The 18,229-nt window shown below is 42.8% G+C and overlaps 1 protein-coding gene across 20 annotated transcripts in view; it reads right to left on the bottom strand.

The window, feature by feature from the left end:
• The window catches only part of Tenm2 (teneurin transmembrane protein 2), a 1,246,916-nt gene that overhangs the window by 248,638 nt on the left and 980,049 nt on the right, over positions 1-18,229 (bottom strand). For all 20 annotated transcript variants that reach the window (XM_052758549.1, XM_052758552.1, XM_052758554.1 and 17 more), the window contains one exon: positions 16,068-16,306. In XM_052758549.1, coding sequence (XP_052614509.1) covers positions 16,068-16,306 — 239 coding nt within the window. The remainder of the gene's footprint in view (positions 1-16,067; positions 16,307-18,229) is intronic.

Raw genomic sequence — 18,229 nt, 5'->3', positions numbered from 1 at the left:
TCCACAGAGCCATAACCAACTCCATCCATCTCCCCCTTCTGCCTGGGTACAGTGAGTCAGTCTCATTTGCAGACACACGGGCAGATGCATCAGAGTTGAAAGCTGCTCATACGGCGCATATGTAGCAGATTCGTCATCATTTCCAACCTGCCTCCAACCAGCTGACCAAAAGGCAAGTTTCTTCTTTTAAGATTTTCCTCTGTAAGCTTCTCTGCCCTGAATCACACAGGGCAACGGTCCAGCCTCTCCTGACCACAACCTGCTTTTGAAAAGGCAAGTACCTTCAAGTCCTGGGGTGTGTTTTCTGTGTATAAATGAGTATGCTGAGGTTCAGTGTGTACAGCCCAATGCCTCTTCTCAGTTCCCAAGATCTGCATTACATATAAGGCCCGTGATATGGAGGAATTTCGTTAGCCTTTTAGAGTTTAGTTTTAGCCCAGTTCTGCCCTTCTTTTTCTCTATAGACATTCATACAAAATCCAAAGTGAATGCCTCAGAAGGGGTCTTGATGGGTTTTATTGGATCAAAGGGCTCTCTCATAATAAAGAAACCGCACTGAGATTTACCGAGTGCATTAAAAAAGAATGGCTTCCAGCCAGCCCTGGTAGAATTACATAGCAATAAAAAAATGCTTTGGCCAACCATTCTTTTAGAAAAGTGAGTGGTGATTTAAAGATTGTGTGTTAATTTTTAATTTTTCAGTTCTCCTTTTCTGACAATAATAATAATAATAATACACCCGGAAAGATTTATGAGAAAAGCCTCTCTTCTTCAGCTCCTGAGTCAACATGAAACAAACTGTATTTTAACTCAGATTTTTCTTGGTTGGAAGAAATCTCTCTTAGATTCTCTCTGAAATTCAATGCTTGTAGCTTCCTCTCTTACCAGGGCCATCACCACCACACACCCACTGATTACTGCCAGAACCTTATGAGAAGTCTCCCCGCCTCCCCTCCCATTCCCCAATCTATCCTGAATCCTCAATCAATTAGTAAATAAATATTTATGGAGCATCTAGCAGGTAATTGACATGAAATCATGTCATAATTTTATCACATTACACTCTCACTTATGAACTTAGAGTACCTCCCTATTGCCAAATTAATCAAATTAAACCTCCTGCCAGATTTGAAGACCATCAATCATCTGGTGGTGCTCTGTCTCTACTACCATTTCTATGGTCGTAGCAGGTGTCCCCACGGCCATGCTCCTGCCTGCCTCCCTTCATTCCCTACTAATTCCGGCCTCTCGCCTTCCCTCTTGCTCTTTTTGCTCTCTGAAGGGCTTCCTGACTCATCCCTGGATCCATTTCTACCCATTTTCCCAGGACTGAGCCCGTCTGTGACCCTCCGCCACCCAGTCACCCTCAATTATGGGGATTTCCCCTTTTCTAGATTCTAATAGCCCAATCCTCAAGTTCCAATTTTGCATCTCTGTGTGTTTTCCCTCTAGTGAGATTATGTACTAAGCAAAAAGAATTTAAAAAAATCAATATCTACTTTAAACTTTACATAGAATAACTAAAAATCATAACACTATCATTATAACTGTTATTTACTATTCCTTCTCGTTAAGTAAAACAAAACTTACGAATACTTTCCCATGAGCACTCAGTTAACTGGTTGAGATTGGAACTTCCTTATGCAAACTCAGGTTTTTTTCACTGGAGGACCCCATGCCCAGGTGGGCTTTACAGTGAGAACTGGGAAGGAGACGAATCAGGTTTCCTGATCCAGGTGAACAATGGTCCTCGGTGACTAAAGTTTCAGTGAGTCATTGTTTAAGCCAAAAAAGAAATTCTATATTAGTGTGTGAAAAAGAAAACCTCTTTGATATTGATAATCCACCCTTCTTACCATAGGTGCTGTATCCCTAACCCCTTCTTAAATCCCAAATGACACTCATCCTTGGAGACCCTATAGTCTCTTTGGTCACCAGGATGTAAGATGGCTTGCATAATTCCCCCAGGATCTATGTCAGTTCTGAGAAGACATAAAGCCTGGAAAAAAAAAAAAAGATGCATTTTCAGATACTGAACTGGGAAAGCTCAGGCAGAGAGGGTCGAGTTTGGCTTGAAACTCAGAGAGAAACCTTCCTGTGATATTTAAGACATCCCTTTAAATTCGCCAGTGAGTCATGTGGGCCAACCCACGATAGTCATAAGCTGTATCCCCAACCATTCTGCTGCCTGGCTCACTGATTTGCTCACAAATTTCAGTGGGCACCCAGGTGGAACCAGCTCAGATTGCAGCTCATTAGCGCAGCCGAATAGGAGTTTAAGGGAAAGTGTGTGGTAAACAATGGTAATCCCGACTTAAGCAGGAGAAAGCGACCTTTTTCTCCTCCCTAAAACAAATCACTGTTCTTGGGCGGCACGTTACCCATTTTACTATTACTGGTTAATACAACCGTAGGCAGGAGATGCAGCTGAGGCCCTGCTGAACAGGCTCCACAGTCAGGCTGAACATAATCCCTCATGTAATGAAAAACCAATTTCTATTTCTGAGCCCTCACTACTCTTCATACTGAAGAGCCTTGTGCCTGTCACACATTTATTGAAGCTTATTACTCATCTAGGCAGCGGGGCCCAGTTAGTATTTGGAATTATATTTTAAATCACAATTTTTCTATTATTTATTTTAGGATTCCAAGGCTGCGGCGAGAGCATGTCAGTGTTATTCTTGATGCGCATTCAAAGGCATTAAAAGCCCCAAGTCAAAATTCTCTGCTACCTGAAGAATCTTTAGGCGCAGGTGGAACCCCTTCCATCAAGACACCATGGCGACCCTCCCACACACACTTCTGTGATCGTACGGTTCAGGGTGGAAATTGGGAGGGTCTGGATTAGCATCACAGTAATCCTTGCTGGCCATGGGCTGTAATGCTCGCCTCATCAAGATCATGATCCTTTTTTTTTTTTTTTTGGCTTTTGAAGATAAATGGATCTTTTAGGATGCTACAGACAGGACTGCACACAGATGAACTAAAACCATGGCCTCATCTTCCAGCAGGAAAATACGAGCCGGTTTAATCTCAGCCAAAGGATTTTCTGAACTGACCACGAAGTAAGCTTCTCTTTATCCACGAGGCTGGTGGTGAACCTGTGGTGCTATCTTGTTCTGTAGAAGCCCATGGGAATTACTTCTTTCCTAGGTGATCACTTGGTTCCTTCTGTTTGTCTATTTCTAGGGAAAAATCTATATACATGTACATAGATAGGCATGCCTGTTTTTATATGTACATACATATGCATCTGTGATTGGACATACATAACCATATAAACATATATTACTGAGATATCGTACACACACACACCCACACACACACTCACGAATGCACGCATGCATGCACACACACATATATTCTGTTTACACAAAGGAATGCTCTCTCACATCACTTTCCACTTCTGCATCCTGCCTTTCTTGCCATACTCTCTTTTCATTTGCATATAAAATATTCTCTGCCATTAGGGTCCATACCCTCCCTGGCCCCATCGCTAGACTGAATTATTGGCCCAAATCCGACAGCATTACTTGCAGAAGACAGGAACCCTTCCCATGTTTCTTCAATTCACACTTAGTTTCTCTTCCTCTGAGTCTGTCTCTACATTTTTACCAACAGACTCCCACACTAGTTCTTCCAACAAAATGCTTGTTGTATAATATCCTTCTTGGTGAGTGAGTTTTGAAATGTGTGATGATAAAGGCTTGCAGCCAGTTCCATCCACTGTGGGTACCTCTTCAGTTGGTGGGTTTTTTTTTTTTTTAATTTGGATATCTTGTTTTGTCTTTTGGGAATCACAGGCAAAGTAAAATTTTGGGGGAAAGTGGGGTCGTAGGCAACGTGTGACAAAGAAAGTATTCCAAAGGGGTGAGGGCAAAATTAACAAGGGTTCTTAGGCATGCTTGGTTTCCGTGAGATCCTTTTTTTTTTTTTTTTCATGCTGTGACAGAGTTCTCCCTTGGCAGGGCACACACAGCTTTTTTAATAAATCCCATAGTCACAAAAACACAACAGACAATTTTTCTTCCTTCAAGGCAAATCTAATCTCAGTTCTTCCTTTGGTCCCACTCTCCCATTTCCCTCTGACATTAAAACAAGCCATCAGTATTTCATTACAATCCAGCTATCATCTCTGTGTGGTCAGCTGACCTTTCCAAGATGCTTAATTCCTGTCAGTTTTGAAGAGAAGAATAAAACACCATGCAATCAGCAGTCACATCCTCACAGAAAGAAATGAAGACATTTCTTCCAAGACAGGGTCAGGACCAGGAGGCCTTAGGCGGTACCCTTACCCCAGTGACTCTAGGAATAAAGAACTAGGGGGGAAGAAGGAACGCGGGGGTGGGAGCTGGAGGCTGAGGGAAAAGCCACAGCTCAACAGGCCAGTACAATTTTAAAAAGCCTAAAATAAAATTAACTGCATTGTCATTTCTTATTATGTATATTACTTTTAAAAATTAATCTTGACAGAAAGGATAAATGTGGACTCTGCTCTATGAGGGTAGTTAATGGTGCGGTGTTGGGGACGGGGCGGGGTAGAAGAGACAGTACCATCTCTATCTGTTCAAAAGCAAACAAACACCCCAGAAGGAGTAAGCCTGTGCAAGCAGTCTGGGAAGCTGCTATTCCAAAGCCACACCAAATTCACAAGCTAAGGGGTTGCTAAAATGTGCACAGGTGAGAGAGAGGAGAAGAGAGACATGGATAATGGGAACCAAAATAGTTTGGAGAAGAAGTTGCTGTGTTTCATTGTATAGTGAGGTGATGAGTGTAATTTATAATAATTTATAGTACACTTTATAAAGAACCACAAAAGAGGTGGTAGAGGGCCCCCAGCATTCCCATAAAGGAATGATAAACATTTAAGGATGGAAATGCTAACTATGATGCCTTGATAACTTCTTACTGTATACGCTGAATTATCACTGCATCCCTTAAACTTGTACAACTCTTATGTGTCCACTCAAATATTTTCTAAACCCACACTGATTCAACTATGATTCTGACAAGAACATTGAGGGCAGGGTTTGCCAGAGCAGTGGTAGAGAATCTACGTTGGTGTGAGCCTGTGTGACTGGGTCAGATAGGGACAATAATCTCCCTTACTTTTTCTGTTGCTGTCCCCAAGCTCTTGCTATGTCGTGACCAAGGAGTGAGGTACTGTCAGTGTGGTTCAGTTAGGATTAAAGACTTGGTTAAGCGATGGCAGTTCCTACATCCACTATATTGTGTTGGGAGGTTACATGGCAGGGTAATCTCAAGTTAATAAGTCTTGTGGACATTCATTTAATGCCATGAAGATAAGCAAAGTAAGGCAAAGAAAGGGCCTGGTCTAAAACGGTTTTCCTGCTGCTCAGGCTGAGTTTGAATAGGTTTGAAGACACTTGAGAATACCTTCACCTGATTACAAAGTAAACACATTTACTCTCTGGCTTCAAGAGTCATTCTAAGACACAACATATTTGAAGGTGAACAAGATTTGGAAACCCCAACTTTCAATGTTCCCCTGGGAAGCAACAACCACAATCATTCTTTCTTTCTCTTACATCATTCTCAATGGCAAGGGCTATAACCGAATTACATAGATATCAATTAGACACAACTGAAGATAAACCACCCTCCGTGCAAAACGATTTTGCAGGATGAGTTATTTTTTAGAGGTCCCCTTCATAATACATTTGAAATCTAGATTGATGCTCCACATTAGACACATTACTCTCATCTATTAGGCCAGAGTCTGCTGTGTCTATAAACTCAATCCCCTTTGTCACGGTAGCTTTCTGGCTTATTTGGATAAATGTTGAGCTGTCCACTGTTGTTTATTTTAGTAGTTCATGAGGGAACCCAAAGCTTAGTGGTGTAAGATGAGGGGGTAAAACACTACCTCAGTTCTCACCAATTGCTTTTCTTCTCAGTAAACTGGTTGGATGTTTGCTTCAAGGCACCATGTGGAATATTCTATGTAATTTGTTATGCTGGGGGCCAATCTCCCTATACTCTTCTAGCTTCACCATATTTTACCCTCCTTGATATAAAATGCCATAGTCTGCATTGTGACTTAATGCTTCCAATTAACTCTATTCAGAGTCTATGCATTTTTTCCTTTGGTTCTTAAGTTCCTCTTAGATATGAATTTCTTTTTTGGCTCTTGACTTTTCACTTCAGTCTTCCCAAGAAGTGTAAGCTAACCAGAGGCCGGATTTGTTTGTTTGTTTAGAAGCTTTAAAATTTTAAAATTGGGAGGTAGGTGACAATGTCTCCATTTGATAATAGACAGGACGAAAATAGTTTCAGATGTTGTCACTTTCTGTACAATGATTAGGCCATTCCATATTTCAGGGAAAGCAAAAGGATGACGATGGACCATTGACTCATACCAATAAGTTAATAAAAAGCTTTTTAGCATAACTTCTGTCCCCTGATGGTTCTGAGAAATAGGAAACTCATGCCTTTTATCACTGTTATGTGCCTGATTAATATCAGACTTCCAGTCAGTTATGCAAAACATAACTTACCCCAGGCCTTTTGAACCTTCCTATTAACTGAACGCTTTTATGGGGTTGCTTATTAGATTCTAGGTGTAGGAAAAAAAATCAAGTAAAAATGTGCTTGATTTTGGGATTGATCAACAGATCCTAGTATACCATGTAACCAGCTAATCCTTTGGTAAAATAAAATTTCATACTAAATGGAAAGGCACAAACTCATATGCGTAAGTCTATGGATATACACTTAATAAATTTTAAATTAATTAACATAAATTAGTAATACATAAAATTAGCATACAACATTACAAGATTTCTTCCCTGTTGGAAAGAGAGTAACCCCACAATTCTCCTGAGATTCAAGAAGTCTGTAAGTCTTGTTACTAAAAGAAAATTTAAATACACATACTCTAAATTTAGCTAATGCCCCAGAAGTCTATGGTGATAAAAATTTAGGACATAAAGTAGCCTTAAAGCCAGTTTGGAAAAAAAAATGCATCTAATTCCAAGGCACCTCAAGCTTTCTGGAAGGACGTCATCGTGTTTATTGCGGCCTGAAGAAGTTGGACATGCTGCCACATCCTTCTCTCCGGGGAGCAGAAGCCAGTCTAATCTAAACTTCATTTAGGTGACTCTAACACGCTCATGGTGTAATATAAGTCAGCAAAGGGAGAGAATTGCATCATGGCTGCGCAGGCAAAAGTCAGGTAATGTGGCCTTCTTTTCTGAAGATCCCAGACCCCAGGGGAGAGGCAAACGTGTTGGCACAGATCTTCCCACAAATGACCTAACCTGACTGAAAACCCAGCCCAAGGGAAGGGCCTTCCCTAACAGCTGGGAAGAAGACCATGATGAAAGATACACAAAGACAGGGGAAATCACGCCCCTCCCTTCTTACCCACACCTTCATTTTTGAGCAGTAAAAATCTTTTGAAATATGCTGCCCGTTCCATTTCTTATGCATTTCTCTCTGATTACAAGAGGGGAGAATAGTATTTTTTTTCCTGTCCCCCACCCCAGTTTTTTTTTTAATACCAACATGTAACCAAGTTGTCAGATTTTCTGATACGATACATTTTGATATTTACTTGAGGCCAAAAAGTTGATGATATAAAAAAATGAAATTAGCAGCCCATGTAATGCACTCTCCTCTTTTTATGGCAGTCTTAAATGTATTAATATAGTTGATGGGCTGTTTGTTCCTAATATGGAGGCTCTTGCTATGAGATATCAATCTAAGAAATGATTTGTTTGATAAGAGGACTCGGCACAATTTCTTTATATTTGTTCATCTCAATCAAAATATGAATTTAGATAATAGAATTTTCCCTGGCAGACACGAGAAGTCTGGTTTAAGGTGACCTTAAGAGAAATACTTACGTTTTGGGAATTTGCTTTGGGTCAGATCTCTGTCATATGAGGGACACTACATAGCTGAGCAGGTCATTTCTGCGCACAAAAGATTGTATATGGCTTGTGTGCACAGACCCAACTCACCATATAATAGTTCTCTTCTCTATCTGGGGCCTCACCGTGACTGCTTTCATTTCTTAGAGCATCCTCATTTACAGAGCAACAGCAAACAGACTTTCAGATTTATGCCATTATTTGCTTCTTCACCTTGAACTCCTGCTGGATTCTGCTACGCTTTTGTAATGTGAATGCCAAATGGTGGCCGTCTGCCAGACACAAATGCTTCCTAGCTTCATGGAGGCAGTGCTTTCCCATCTAGGGGAGCACAGACCCCCGCGTGAGGGCCTTCAAGTGCAGTTTTACCCAGCCTCCCCGACATTCAGTTGCCTAAATGCTAAATGCAATCGGGACTGCGGGAATGGCAGTTCCAACATCAGGGAAGCAGAAACCTTTCACGTGATAGGACAAGCGAAACCAGGGAATGGGGATTTGGGATACTTGGAAAGGGGTTCTCCTAAATGATCCAACTCAGATCTAATCCTAAGCAGAACTCATTAATTCAACAAATATTTGATTGCCTTGTACAAACGAGGCAGTGCTAGTCACTATTATGGGATATAATGGCTCCCAACCCTAGTTTATTCTTACTAGACTTGGCCTACAGCATAAGAACTAATACAGTAGTCACAATAATGGCATAGCTGAGCTCCTGGTGTCTGCCAGGACCTCACATGGCAATTATTATAAGCTTTAGATTTTTTTTTTCATTTTTTTGAGTGTCTGAAATCAGACTGAACTTTCTGACTGATGTTATCTTACAAGTCATTGTGACCTGTCCATTCACATGGTTACTACCAGGTGGTCTGTGTTTCTTTCTTGTCAGACATGCAAAGTAAAGATGATAAATGGGAAGAAACTGAGTCAGTTAATGGATACCCTTTCCCCTTAGGAGGCAGATTATTTTGGCACACAACTGACCATGTTCTAGGATGCCAGAGTGATTCTGTATGTGCTAATCATTTCAGTTCATGCTTGAGGCATCTCTTAAAGAATTATTTATTATATTTTTTTAAGTGTGTGTGTGTGTGTGTGTGTGTGTGTGTGTGTGTGTGTGTGTGTGCATGTAAAGTTGCCTGGAAAGTCCAGAAGACAGTGTCAGATCCTCTGGATCTGGAGTTACAGGTGAGTCCCTCCCTGACATGGGAGCTGGGAACCAAACTTGTGTCCTATGCAAAAGTAGTACAAGCTCTTAACTGCTGACACATCTCTCCCTCTTGGCTTGAAGCATCTTCATAAATAGAAATGACCTCTGTTTTGTCTGAGGGGAAACTAAGGGACAATGATACTAAGCAGCAAGTGCATAGTTTCAGTCTCATGGCTATATGTAAGGACATACATTCCAAACCTGGCCTCTCTGATGCACAAGTCCGGATTTGTATCTTCTGTTACATCCTCTGCTGGCAGATAATCACAATAAGACAAGGACTTCTTCAGTGATGATACAGACAGAATGAAGCAGAAAATAGCACCTAGGGATGATGTATTAGGGCCTGGGCCCTGTGACTGGGGAAGTGAACAGACATAAGACTTAGCAAGCACAGAGTTCAAAAGAAGCCTGTGGAATACAGAGGGTCTGTGGGCCTGGTTACTACCCTAAAAGCCCAGGGTAGAGTGCTTGCCTACCATGTGCTTGATCTCCAGAGTCATGGGGAAAAAATTCTTTTGTGATTTGTGGACTTGATGGCTGGTGGAGTGATAACTGCCTCAGAGAGACAAAGTCAAGGACAAACTCAAGGATGATAGGAGGGAAACCATAATCAGATACTCAACATATCCTTGTGGACACAAAACCCTGACCCAGCAGGTGATACCAGTATTGTTCCCCTACAATCCTTGTGTACAGACTTTTAGTTGTATCTGCTCCTTTCTGGTTTACTTGGTTTGTTTTTCTAGGCAAGTTTCTCTGTGTGACAGCCTTGACTGCCCAGGCTGGCCTTGAACTCACAGAGATTCGCCTGCCTCTGCCTCTGGAGTGCTGGGATTAAAGGCATGTACCGCCACGCTGGACCCTCCTCTCTGGTTTTGTTTGAGCATGCTATACAAAGTCAGACCTAGAATGGTTCCTTTGCTCTCATTATTAGCTATTTCATGAGGCAGGAAGGACTGGCCTTGGCCACTGCCTGGACTTGGGACAGGGATCTTGGGAGGAAAGCAAGGCAGTCTGTCATATCTACTGATCATCCAGATGTGTCTCAGCTCAGGCCCTCCAAATTGCATGCCAGTGTCCTTAAAGAAGCCACTCCCTTTTCAAAAGCAGAACTCATTTATGTCCAATGTCAAACGTGAGGTCCAAATGTTACATGTGGCTGCGGGTGATAGGGGCCTAGCTAATGAATGACTTAATTTTCTTTCTGTAAATTGACAGGCCCTCTGAAATCAGGAGTACAGCTATGAAAGGACAATCCCACTGCCAAAGCCTTGCTGGTGTGTAAGCTCTGACAGGACTTTATTATCCGGTTAAGAGCACATTAGCATATCTATTAGATGAACCCTCTGCTGTACAATCAGAACAGATAATGTCTAACTGGGTCCCCTGAGTTATTTGTGGGCAGCTCCTTTTTCTCTTGGACCATCTGGGGACAGGGAGTTAGATAGAAATGCTATTTGCTGGACTGCTCAGATTTAATACTTGGCATTCTGCCATTTGTATAAGAGGAGGCAAGCTCATGACTTGGAAGTCATGCAGGTGAGGCTTACCATCTCTCCTGATAGCTCACGAGCAATGGGTCTGCACGAGAGGACCAGCAACTCTCTTAAACCGCATCCTCACAGAGGATGCCAGGTGAGCACTGGGTTCTCATCCTTTGCTGTCACTTTCTTTATGTTTTTTTTTCCCCAAACCTGCTCTACTCTTCCGAGATGAGAATACACAAAATAGCAGCTGAGAAAGCAGGATTCATCAGTATGAGTCTCAACACATCAATTTTCAAGTGTAGCAACTTTAAACACACGGTAGGCTTTTAGTTTCCATAGAAAATAATCTCTCATTGTTTTCAAAAGAAACTGAAAGCACCCCAAATTACCACACTTTTAACATTCTGACATGTTGATGGCCCGCGCTCTTCACAGATCAAAGTCAGAGCGGCAGAAGAAGACAGAGTGCTGAGGAGCTTAAAACACAGTATTTCATATTTAGCAGGAGTTACAGCACTGAACAAGACAAGGTGACTTTCTAATATCATTCATATATACATATATATAGATATACATACACATATATGTATATAATTTTGGCAGGGGTCTGAGAAGCTAAAGACCAGTCTAGGATGACATAAATGCTCCTATCTTTCCTCTGCTGACTTCCTTTCCTGGCCCTGTGGAGCAACCAACGGATGGAAGCCTGAGAGGGGTTATGCATGCTTTGCAACTCAAGGATGACAGACTGAGTTGTGTCCTGAGGAACCATTGTGGTGACTCTTACTTTAGAATTTCCAGGCACGTGTGGATGTAGCAGCAGAGTCACGTGTCGGAAGCATCTTCCTCCCTTGATGTGGGGGAGCCTTGTCAAAACTTCTATGCAGTTTAAGGGAAGTGAGATCTAGTTCAATGTTAACCTGAGTTAAAAAGGCAGTGATATCATTCGATGTCCCAAGCCTGTTGGAAAACCTCAATAAAGAAGGCATTGGGTTTTGAATAATGTGTTAAAACAGCCAATGAATTTGCAGAGGAGTGGGAAGTAAGCAAATGTGGAGGGCAAGGGATGATGGGCAAAATGGGAGGTCGTTCTCCCGCAATGTTCTGCTCCATCTGTGGGCTGAAGCACTGTTTCAAAAGTCTCTTTAGAAGGTGCTATTTTAAGATGTAACCTTCTGCAGAAGGTTTTAAAAATGTTGCTTGCTTTCCTTACGTTTTGTCTGGGGTCAGGAATCCAGATATAGTTTATTCATTATGAATTAGGATATCTGTGTCAGAACATGGCAGTCACCTGCCCCATTTATGGTAGATACATGGCTGGACTTTTACCAGTCAGAAAGCGATTAAGTTTTACCCTGAAAAGATATCATTGGGAAATGAGTAGAATGGGCTGACAAACTATGGCCTTTGGGTCAAATCTAGTTTACTACTTGTTTGTATCTGGCACATGACCTAAGGAGTTATTTTCAATAATAAATATAATTCCAAAGAATGGTATTTTGTGGTCTATGGAAAGCTCATGGAAAGCAGTTTGTGGACACATTCCCCAACGACTGAGGCACAATGGCTAAATCCTGCAGAACCCAAAATATTCACCATTTGTCTCTTTATGGGAAACACTTGCTGACCTCCATAACAAAAGCCAGGATGATAGGGAAGAAGGCTGGAGGGGAGGGTGTTACAGTTTCTGCCCATTCCAGAAGGACAAAAGCCAGCCACTAGACCTGGTGAATAAGGCCAGAACTAGGTAAGAGGGGTTAAGGTCACCAGAGCAATGACTGTGTTTCATTTACTATTTGAGAAGCTGGCTGAGTACAGTCTTGAGGAGTTGGGTGAAAGACAAGATGCACTTTCATATACATGGTTGAGAAGGTTACAAGGCTCCACCATGGCTGCAATTAGCTAGACACAACTAGACTCAAATCAGTGCAAATCAAATGATTTCAATATGCCAATTGACTGGGCATGTGACTTAAATGGAATAATTATATAATTTTACATAAAAGTTCTTTTTAACAAGACCGCTTCTAGTTTGAGGCAGGATAGAGGTTCTAACCACTTCCTGTTGTGTTACAGAGACTAGGAAGGTAAAAACACAGTACATTTATATTAAGCAGCCAAGAACATCTATACTGCCTATATAAGTTGGAAACTTAAGAATATAGAGGAACTTCTGACATTGTAGGCAACGAAAGTACTTGGGTTACCCAAGGAAGAAAGTCATCTCCCAAGAAAGCAGCTCCCTTGCCTTTCCCAGCCAAGTTCTCCTTGACTGGATCTGTTTGGGCCAGGGGCTGAGTGACATACAAAGTGGTCTCATGATGATTCATGCTGCTTTGCAGAGTAATTTCTTCCAGGGTGTTTTTACACTGGGGGAATTTGGCACAGAGAGAATTGGATGGAAGAACATTTCACGAAAGTTCTCTCACCCCAGTTGCATGAGGAGGAACTAGGGGAATCTTTGCTGAGCTAGTGAAGGCCCCTGTCTTCCAATTTGCACAAGGATTGGCGTTCTGCTCTTGCATCTCCCCACATGCCTGGATGTATGGAAGAACTTGTCATGGGGCAAAGCTATTCCAAATTGCTCACTTCTGGAAAGGCTTCTCTCCACGGGTTTGAACATGCAAGAAAGATAATTTGACCTATTTGTCACAGTGCCTGGCAGGCCTGAACCCACTGCCTGCCCATAAATGTCCTGGGGCTGATGCTTCAATTTCAGGACCTGTCATGTTCTCGTGGAATGGGGAGTTGCATGTGAACCAGAATGGACTGAGGTCTTGAATGTGCCAGTCTCTTTAACAGGGGGGGCTGGGATTTCCTGTTTCACTCTGCCCTTCCCCAGTGGCTTGTTTTCGGCTGGTGCAATCAATGCCTGTGCCCACACCACTCTCCTCTGTGTTTGTAATGCAGTGTTTATGCCCCTGCAGCTTCGTAATTAATAATATACTGCTTTTCATCTTCAAAGTGATTTATACACATTAATTAATCCTCACTGTACTTCAGAGAGTCTGTACGTAAATAACTAGCGTGCCCTCACACTGTACTTAGGAAGCCAAGGCTCAGAAGGCAAATGGTTCTCCACAGAGAAATAGATTGCTCGGGCCAATGTCAGCACTTAGGGTCCTGACCCCTAACTGAGTCTGCAGGTCTCTGGTCATCTCTGGGGAGGGGCTGAGAATGCCTTGGAACTCCCCCTTTACTGCTGGGCAAACTGGCCTGTTACATCACTCACTTTGAGTCATAAACTATTTTTCAATACTCCAGGGTCAGAGCATAATCTTACCTAAAGCATACAAAACAGGAAATGATGGATTATAAACCAATAAACCATAGTAAGATGCTCAGGACCAGCTTCCAGTAGCCTCCAGACTGCAGATAAATATGTTTCCTAATCCATCATTTACAAGTTACGCACCCGATTAAAACATTAAACTCTCACTACACAGTTGCCCATTTATATGATCACCCTTACAGAAAGCTATTATATTTAACTATCAAGCTCAATAAATCAGGCGCTAGCCATCTCTCTCTCCCCTGCAAGGGGAGGCGGAGACATATCGGGGACGCCATTGGCAGAGGCAGGCAGTGCCTCAGTTTCTACATCTGGGCTCCCCATGGTGCCCACTGGCCCCGCAGAACATTAAGCCTGAGAAATGAGCATATGGATCCTTCTTGAAGTTTCTGACATAAAGCCAAATCATGCAAAGACCCTAAAGGCATGTTCAATTTGCCCCCTGAAACAGCTACCTGGGGGCTCACACAAAATTCCCTCTAATAACACCAAGATCCTAGTGAGGTGATGGGGGGCGGTGCTTCAAGTCAATCCTCTGCTGTATCCTTCATCAAGAGGTGAGGAGCGGACACGACTTGAAATTAGGGATGCTGAGTGCCAGACCTCAGGCACCACTGAGAGCTGAGGGTTAGAGTGAAAAATGGTTTGCAAAACCCCAGACAAAAATAGCCCCTTTCCTTTCCTTGGAGTGTCAGCCTTCTCATTTTGGGGAGGACATTACTAATAAATGTAGCTGATAAGGAATATATAAATGTTTATTTTCTCTATATTAAGACAAGCATAATTATACTGTAGAAGACAATGAAAAGTGTATATTGAATTTTTTTTTTTTGGTTTGTACTAGTCTGCCTTGGGCAGGGCCCCAAATTTCTAGAGGCATACCATTATTCTTCTCTGCCATCAGGTAAGTTTAGGTCAAATGCCCTGGGAAGTTCTGGACCTGTCTCTTCTCAGACAGGCATCACACCAGAGGGATGGGATTAAGAAACTCTAGGAGCCCCACCGTGGAGTAAGAAAGGAGGCCTGACGTTGGCAGCAGGAAGGCCAGCTTCATCAACATCAGCGTTGTCTTGTCTCTTTTCCTAAATGGGAGGAGTTTTTGCCTGCACGTTTGGAACTGTTTTAGAGTCAGCCTCTTTTAGCTGGTGTTTTATAGGTTTGCTTTGCAACATGGCACAGCCAACCCAGGGAGATCTGTCATAGCTGCCCTAAAAGCAAGCCAGAACCATCAAATGTTTCAAATAAACTTTAACAAACATCACCATGGCCTCTGCCTGGGCCAGGAGATCTACCATTGGCAAGCTTAGCTGACAGAGCAGGAGCGATGGGGCTCTTTGTCAGGGCCAGGAACTGTGAACAGGCTTTGTGTCCAGCGCAGGATGCTCATATGCATGTGGCACCCTGCCTCTGAGCTCCCAGCATCTACTGCTTTTCATAGTTACATGGTGGTACCTCACAGATGCAAATGAACATCCAGGGCACAAGAAAGAAGGTACCCTAACCACTTCACCTGCTTGCTACCATCTCTCACTCCCTAAGATGCAGGAGCACAGCTGCCACAGATGTGAACCCTATTCAAACTCAATGCCACACAATGGGATGAGAACTGAGACTGAGCAGAGGGAAAGGAAGGAAGCTGGACAAGGTCAGCTGTGTGTGGGTCATCTGAGTCTAGATGAAGACCAGGGTGTAGGCTCCAGCCTCCGAATCTCATTTGAGTTCCACAGCTCTGAAAATCAGTGAGCTAGTTTGGCTTTCTCCCCGGTCAAGACGTTTTGTGCAAAATGATACCTATCCTTCTTTTGAGTTTCCAGCTGAACAGAACCAACGGTGCATAAATATCAGAGCACTGGCTTGCGTTCAAATCCAGAGATGGAGAAATCTAGGTGATTACTATGGAAGTGAAGGGTGGATTTGCAGGAAAGATAATTCTCTGTTTCTCTCCAAGAAAAGACACAGCCAGAATGCTTAACTTCACCTCTGATAAATGTCAGCTAGAGTCATGACTGGAATGGATTCCAGGAGGGAAAAATCACTCCTATCCATCACTCATGATTATGTTTTTCAAGAGCCAACAGGCAAATTGTCCAGACAGCAGAAGGCTTCTAAATTCACAAGTCCATGGCCTCTTCCCCCACCTTCTCGCTGCCAGGATGGTGACCAAGGCTGCTTTGACTTACCTATAAAATATGCCAGCAAAATGGCCAAGAGAAGGGCCGCAGCGATGGCGGACAGGGCAGCGCATTTCCAACTGCAGTATTTGGAGGGCTTCTTCAGCTTGAAGGCCTTCCTGGAGAACGTATTCCGCGGCAGCAGGCGGGGTGGTGGTGTGTAAACGGTCCCTGAGGTCAAAGGGTATCCTGGAGAAGAGCTGCTGAACAGGGGTGTGCTTCCAGAGGATGTCTTGAAGAGGAAGTGCCTGGAAGGAAGAGTGAAAGAGTCAGCCTGACCATGGTTGGCTAGGGAAGGCTTAGCTGTCCTCCTTTTTCCTTCTTACAGTTCTAGTAAAATGTTAGTTAACTTACCTTACCTTGGCGTGTGCGTGCGTGCGTGTGTGCGTGCGTGCGTGTGTGCGTGTGTGTGTGTATGCAAAGATTATTTTGGCTTGTGATGCACCTCAATTCCACAAGCTTGCCTAATTTGATACTTTCGCAGATGCATACAGATGCATATAGAAGAATCCGGCCGAGTGTTCAAAGCAGATTTGAAAAGTGAATTACTGTCATTCACTCAGAAATGATGCCCATGTTGCTGATGTTGAGTATTATCACCTGTTAGAGATGTGCAATTGAAAGACACTCGAAATGTGTCGTCACCACCATTTACAAACTAAACGTTATAATATCCCTAATTCAGATCCGAGACATCGGATTGGGAGAAGTCAGGTAACTGGCTAGGGATTTAAACCCAGAGCTCTGTCTTCTGTTAAAAAAAAAAAACCTCCGCTGTTAAATATTTTTCCAGACTGCCTCCTTCCCCCTCAGTTCTCATATATTTTCATCTCCCCTTCCACCAGCAGGAACCATGAGTCACTTTCCCTGCTCAGACTACATCTTTAGGTCTTGTGATCATGGTTGCTTTTAAAAAACATCTTTGCCCATCAATTGAACATGGTGTCCTTGGTACCCAGACCTATAATGTGATAACTATAATAGAACATAAAGTATGAAAAAACATGTGACTTCTCAGAGAATGGTCATTCCAAAGATACTTCACAAAGCATCAATCCTCTGACAATAGATTATTTTCTTTTATATATATGCCAAGGATAAGATTTGAAGTACAACTGGGCTACACTTTATTTAAAACAAGGACATGCCCAGGAAATGAAAGGTACAGATGGCTAATCAGATTCTAGAGTTTGGCTGCTCAGGGCAGGGGCTGTATCTCGCTTTGGACCTAGCTCATCCTCATGTTTCTAGTCCCCAGTTAAGATCCCAGCATCCAAGGGAGATTTTAGTGAATGAATGCATGCGTGCACACGTGAGTGAGTGGCTGGAGTCCTCCCGTTATTTTGTAGTTGCATTTGCTGCAATTCTAAGATGCAAAAATGTCAAGACAGGCATTTTCTTTTTCCTCACACTTTCTGTAGATACATTTTTATTTTTTGATACAGGGTCTCTCTGTGTAGGCCCGACTGTCCTGGAACTCACCATGTAGACCAGGATAGCCTTGAACTCGCAGAGATACACTTGACTCTGCCTCCTAAGTGACAGGAGTGAGGGAGTAGGAATAGGACCCAGGACTTGCAGTGGTTTGAATGAGAATGGCCCCCATGGACTCATATGTTTGAAGACTTGATCCTCAATTGGTGGCACTGTTTGGGAAAGACTTGGATGTGTGGCCTTGTTGGAGAAGGTGTGTCACAGGGGCTTTGAGGTTTCTCAGTGTTCTCTCTCTCTCTGCCTCCTACTTGTTGATCAAGATATGAGCTCTCAGCAGCTCCAGCCAACATGTCTGTGGCTTGCTGCCATACTGCTTCAACATGATGAACTCAACTCTCAGCAACCATAAGCCCACTTACCTGTCTTCTTTTATAAGTTGCCTTGGTCCTGGTGTTTTAGCACAGCAATAGCAGTAAGACAGTGCTCAAGCTACAGTTTGCCTCTCTCAGTTATTTGCCCAGAGTTCTAGCAAGACCTACTATACCACATTGTCCTTCCTCCTGAGGACTATCAGGCTTTTCCAGAGATATCTAAAGGCAAGATCACTGTCATTATCAATATTTGTATCTTGGCTACATACAGAAAAATATTTAAAGTATTTGGATCCTTTATATACATCAAGTGAATCTGGTATGACTGAGAATCATGTCAGAAATGTGTCTGATTAGCAAAACAAG

Source organism: Peromyscus californicus, unplaced genomic scaffold (assembly GCF_007827085.1).
Source record: "Peromyscus californicus insignis strain IS unplaced genomic scaffold, ASM782708v3 Scaffold_3__1_contigs__length_106647218, whole genome shotgun sequence".
In the NCBI taxonomy this organism is placed as follows: Eukaryota; Metazoa; Chordata; class Mammalia; order Rodentia; family Cricetidae; genus Peromyscus; species Peromyscus californicus.
This window is presented reverse-complemented; position numbering and strand designations above follow the sequence as displayed.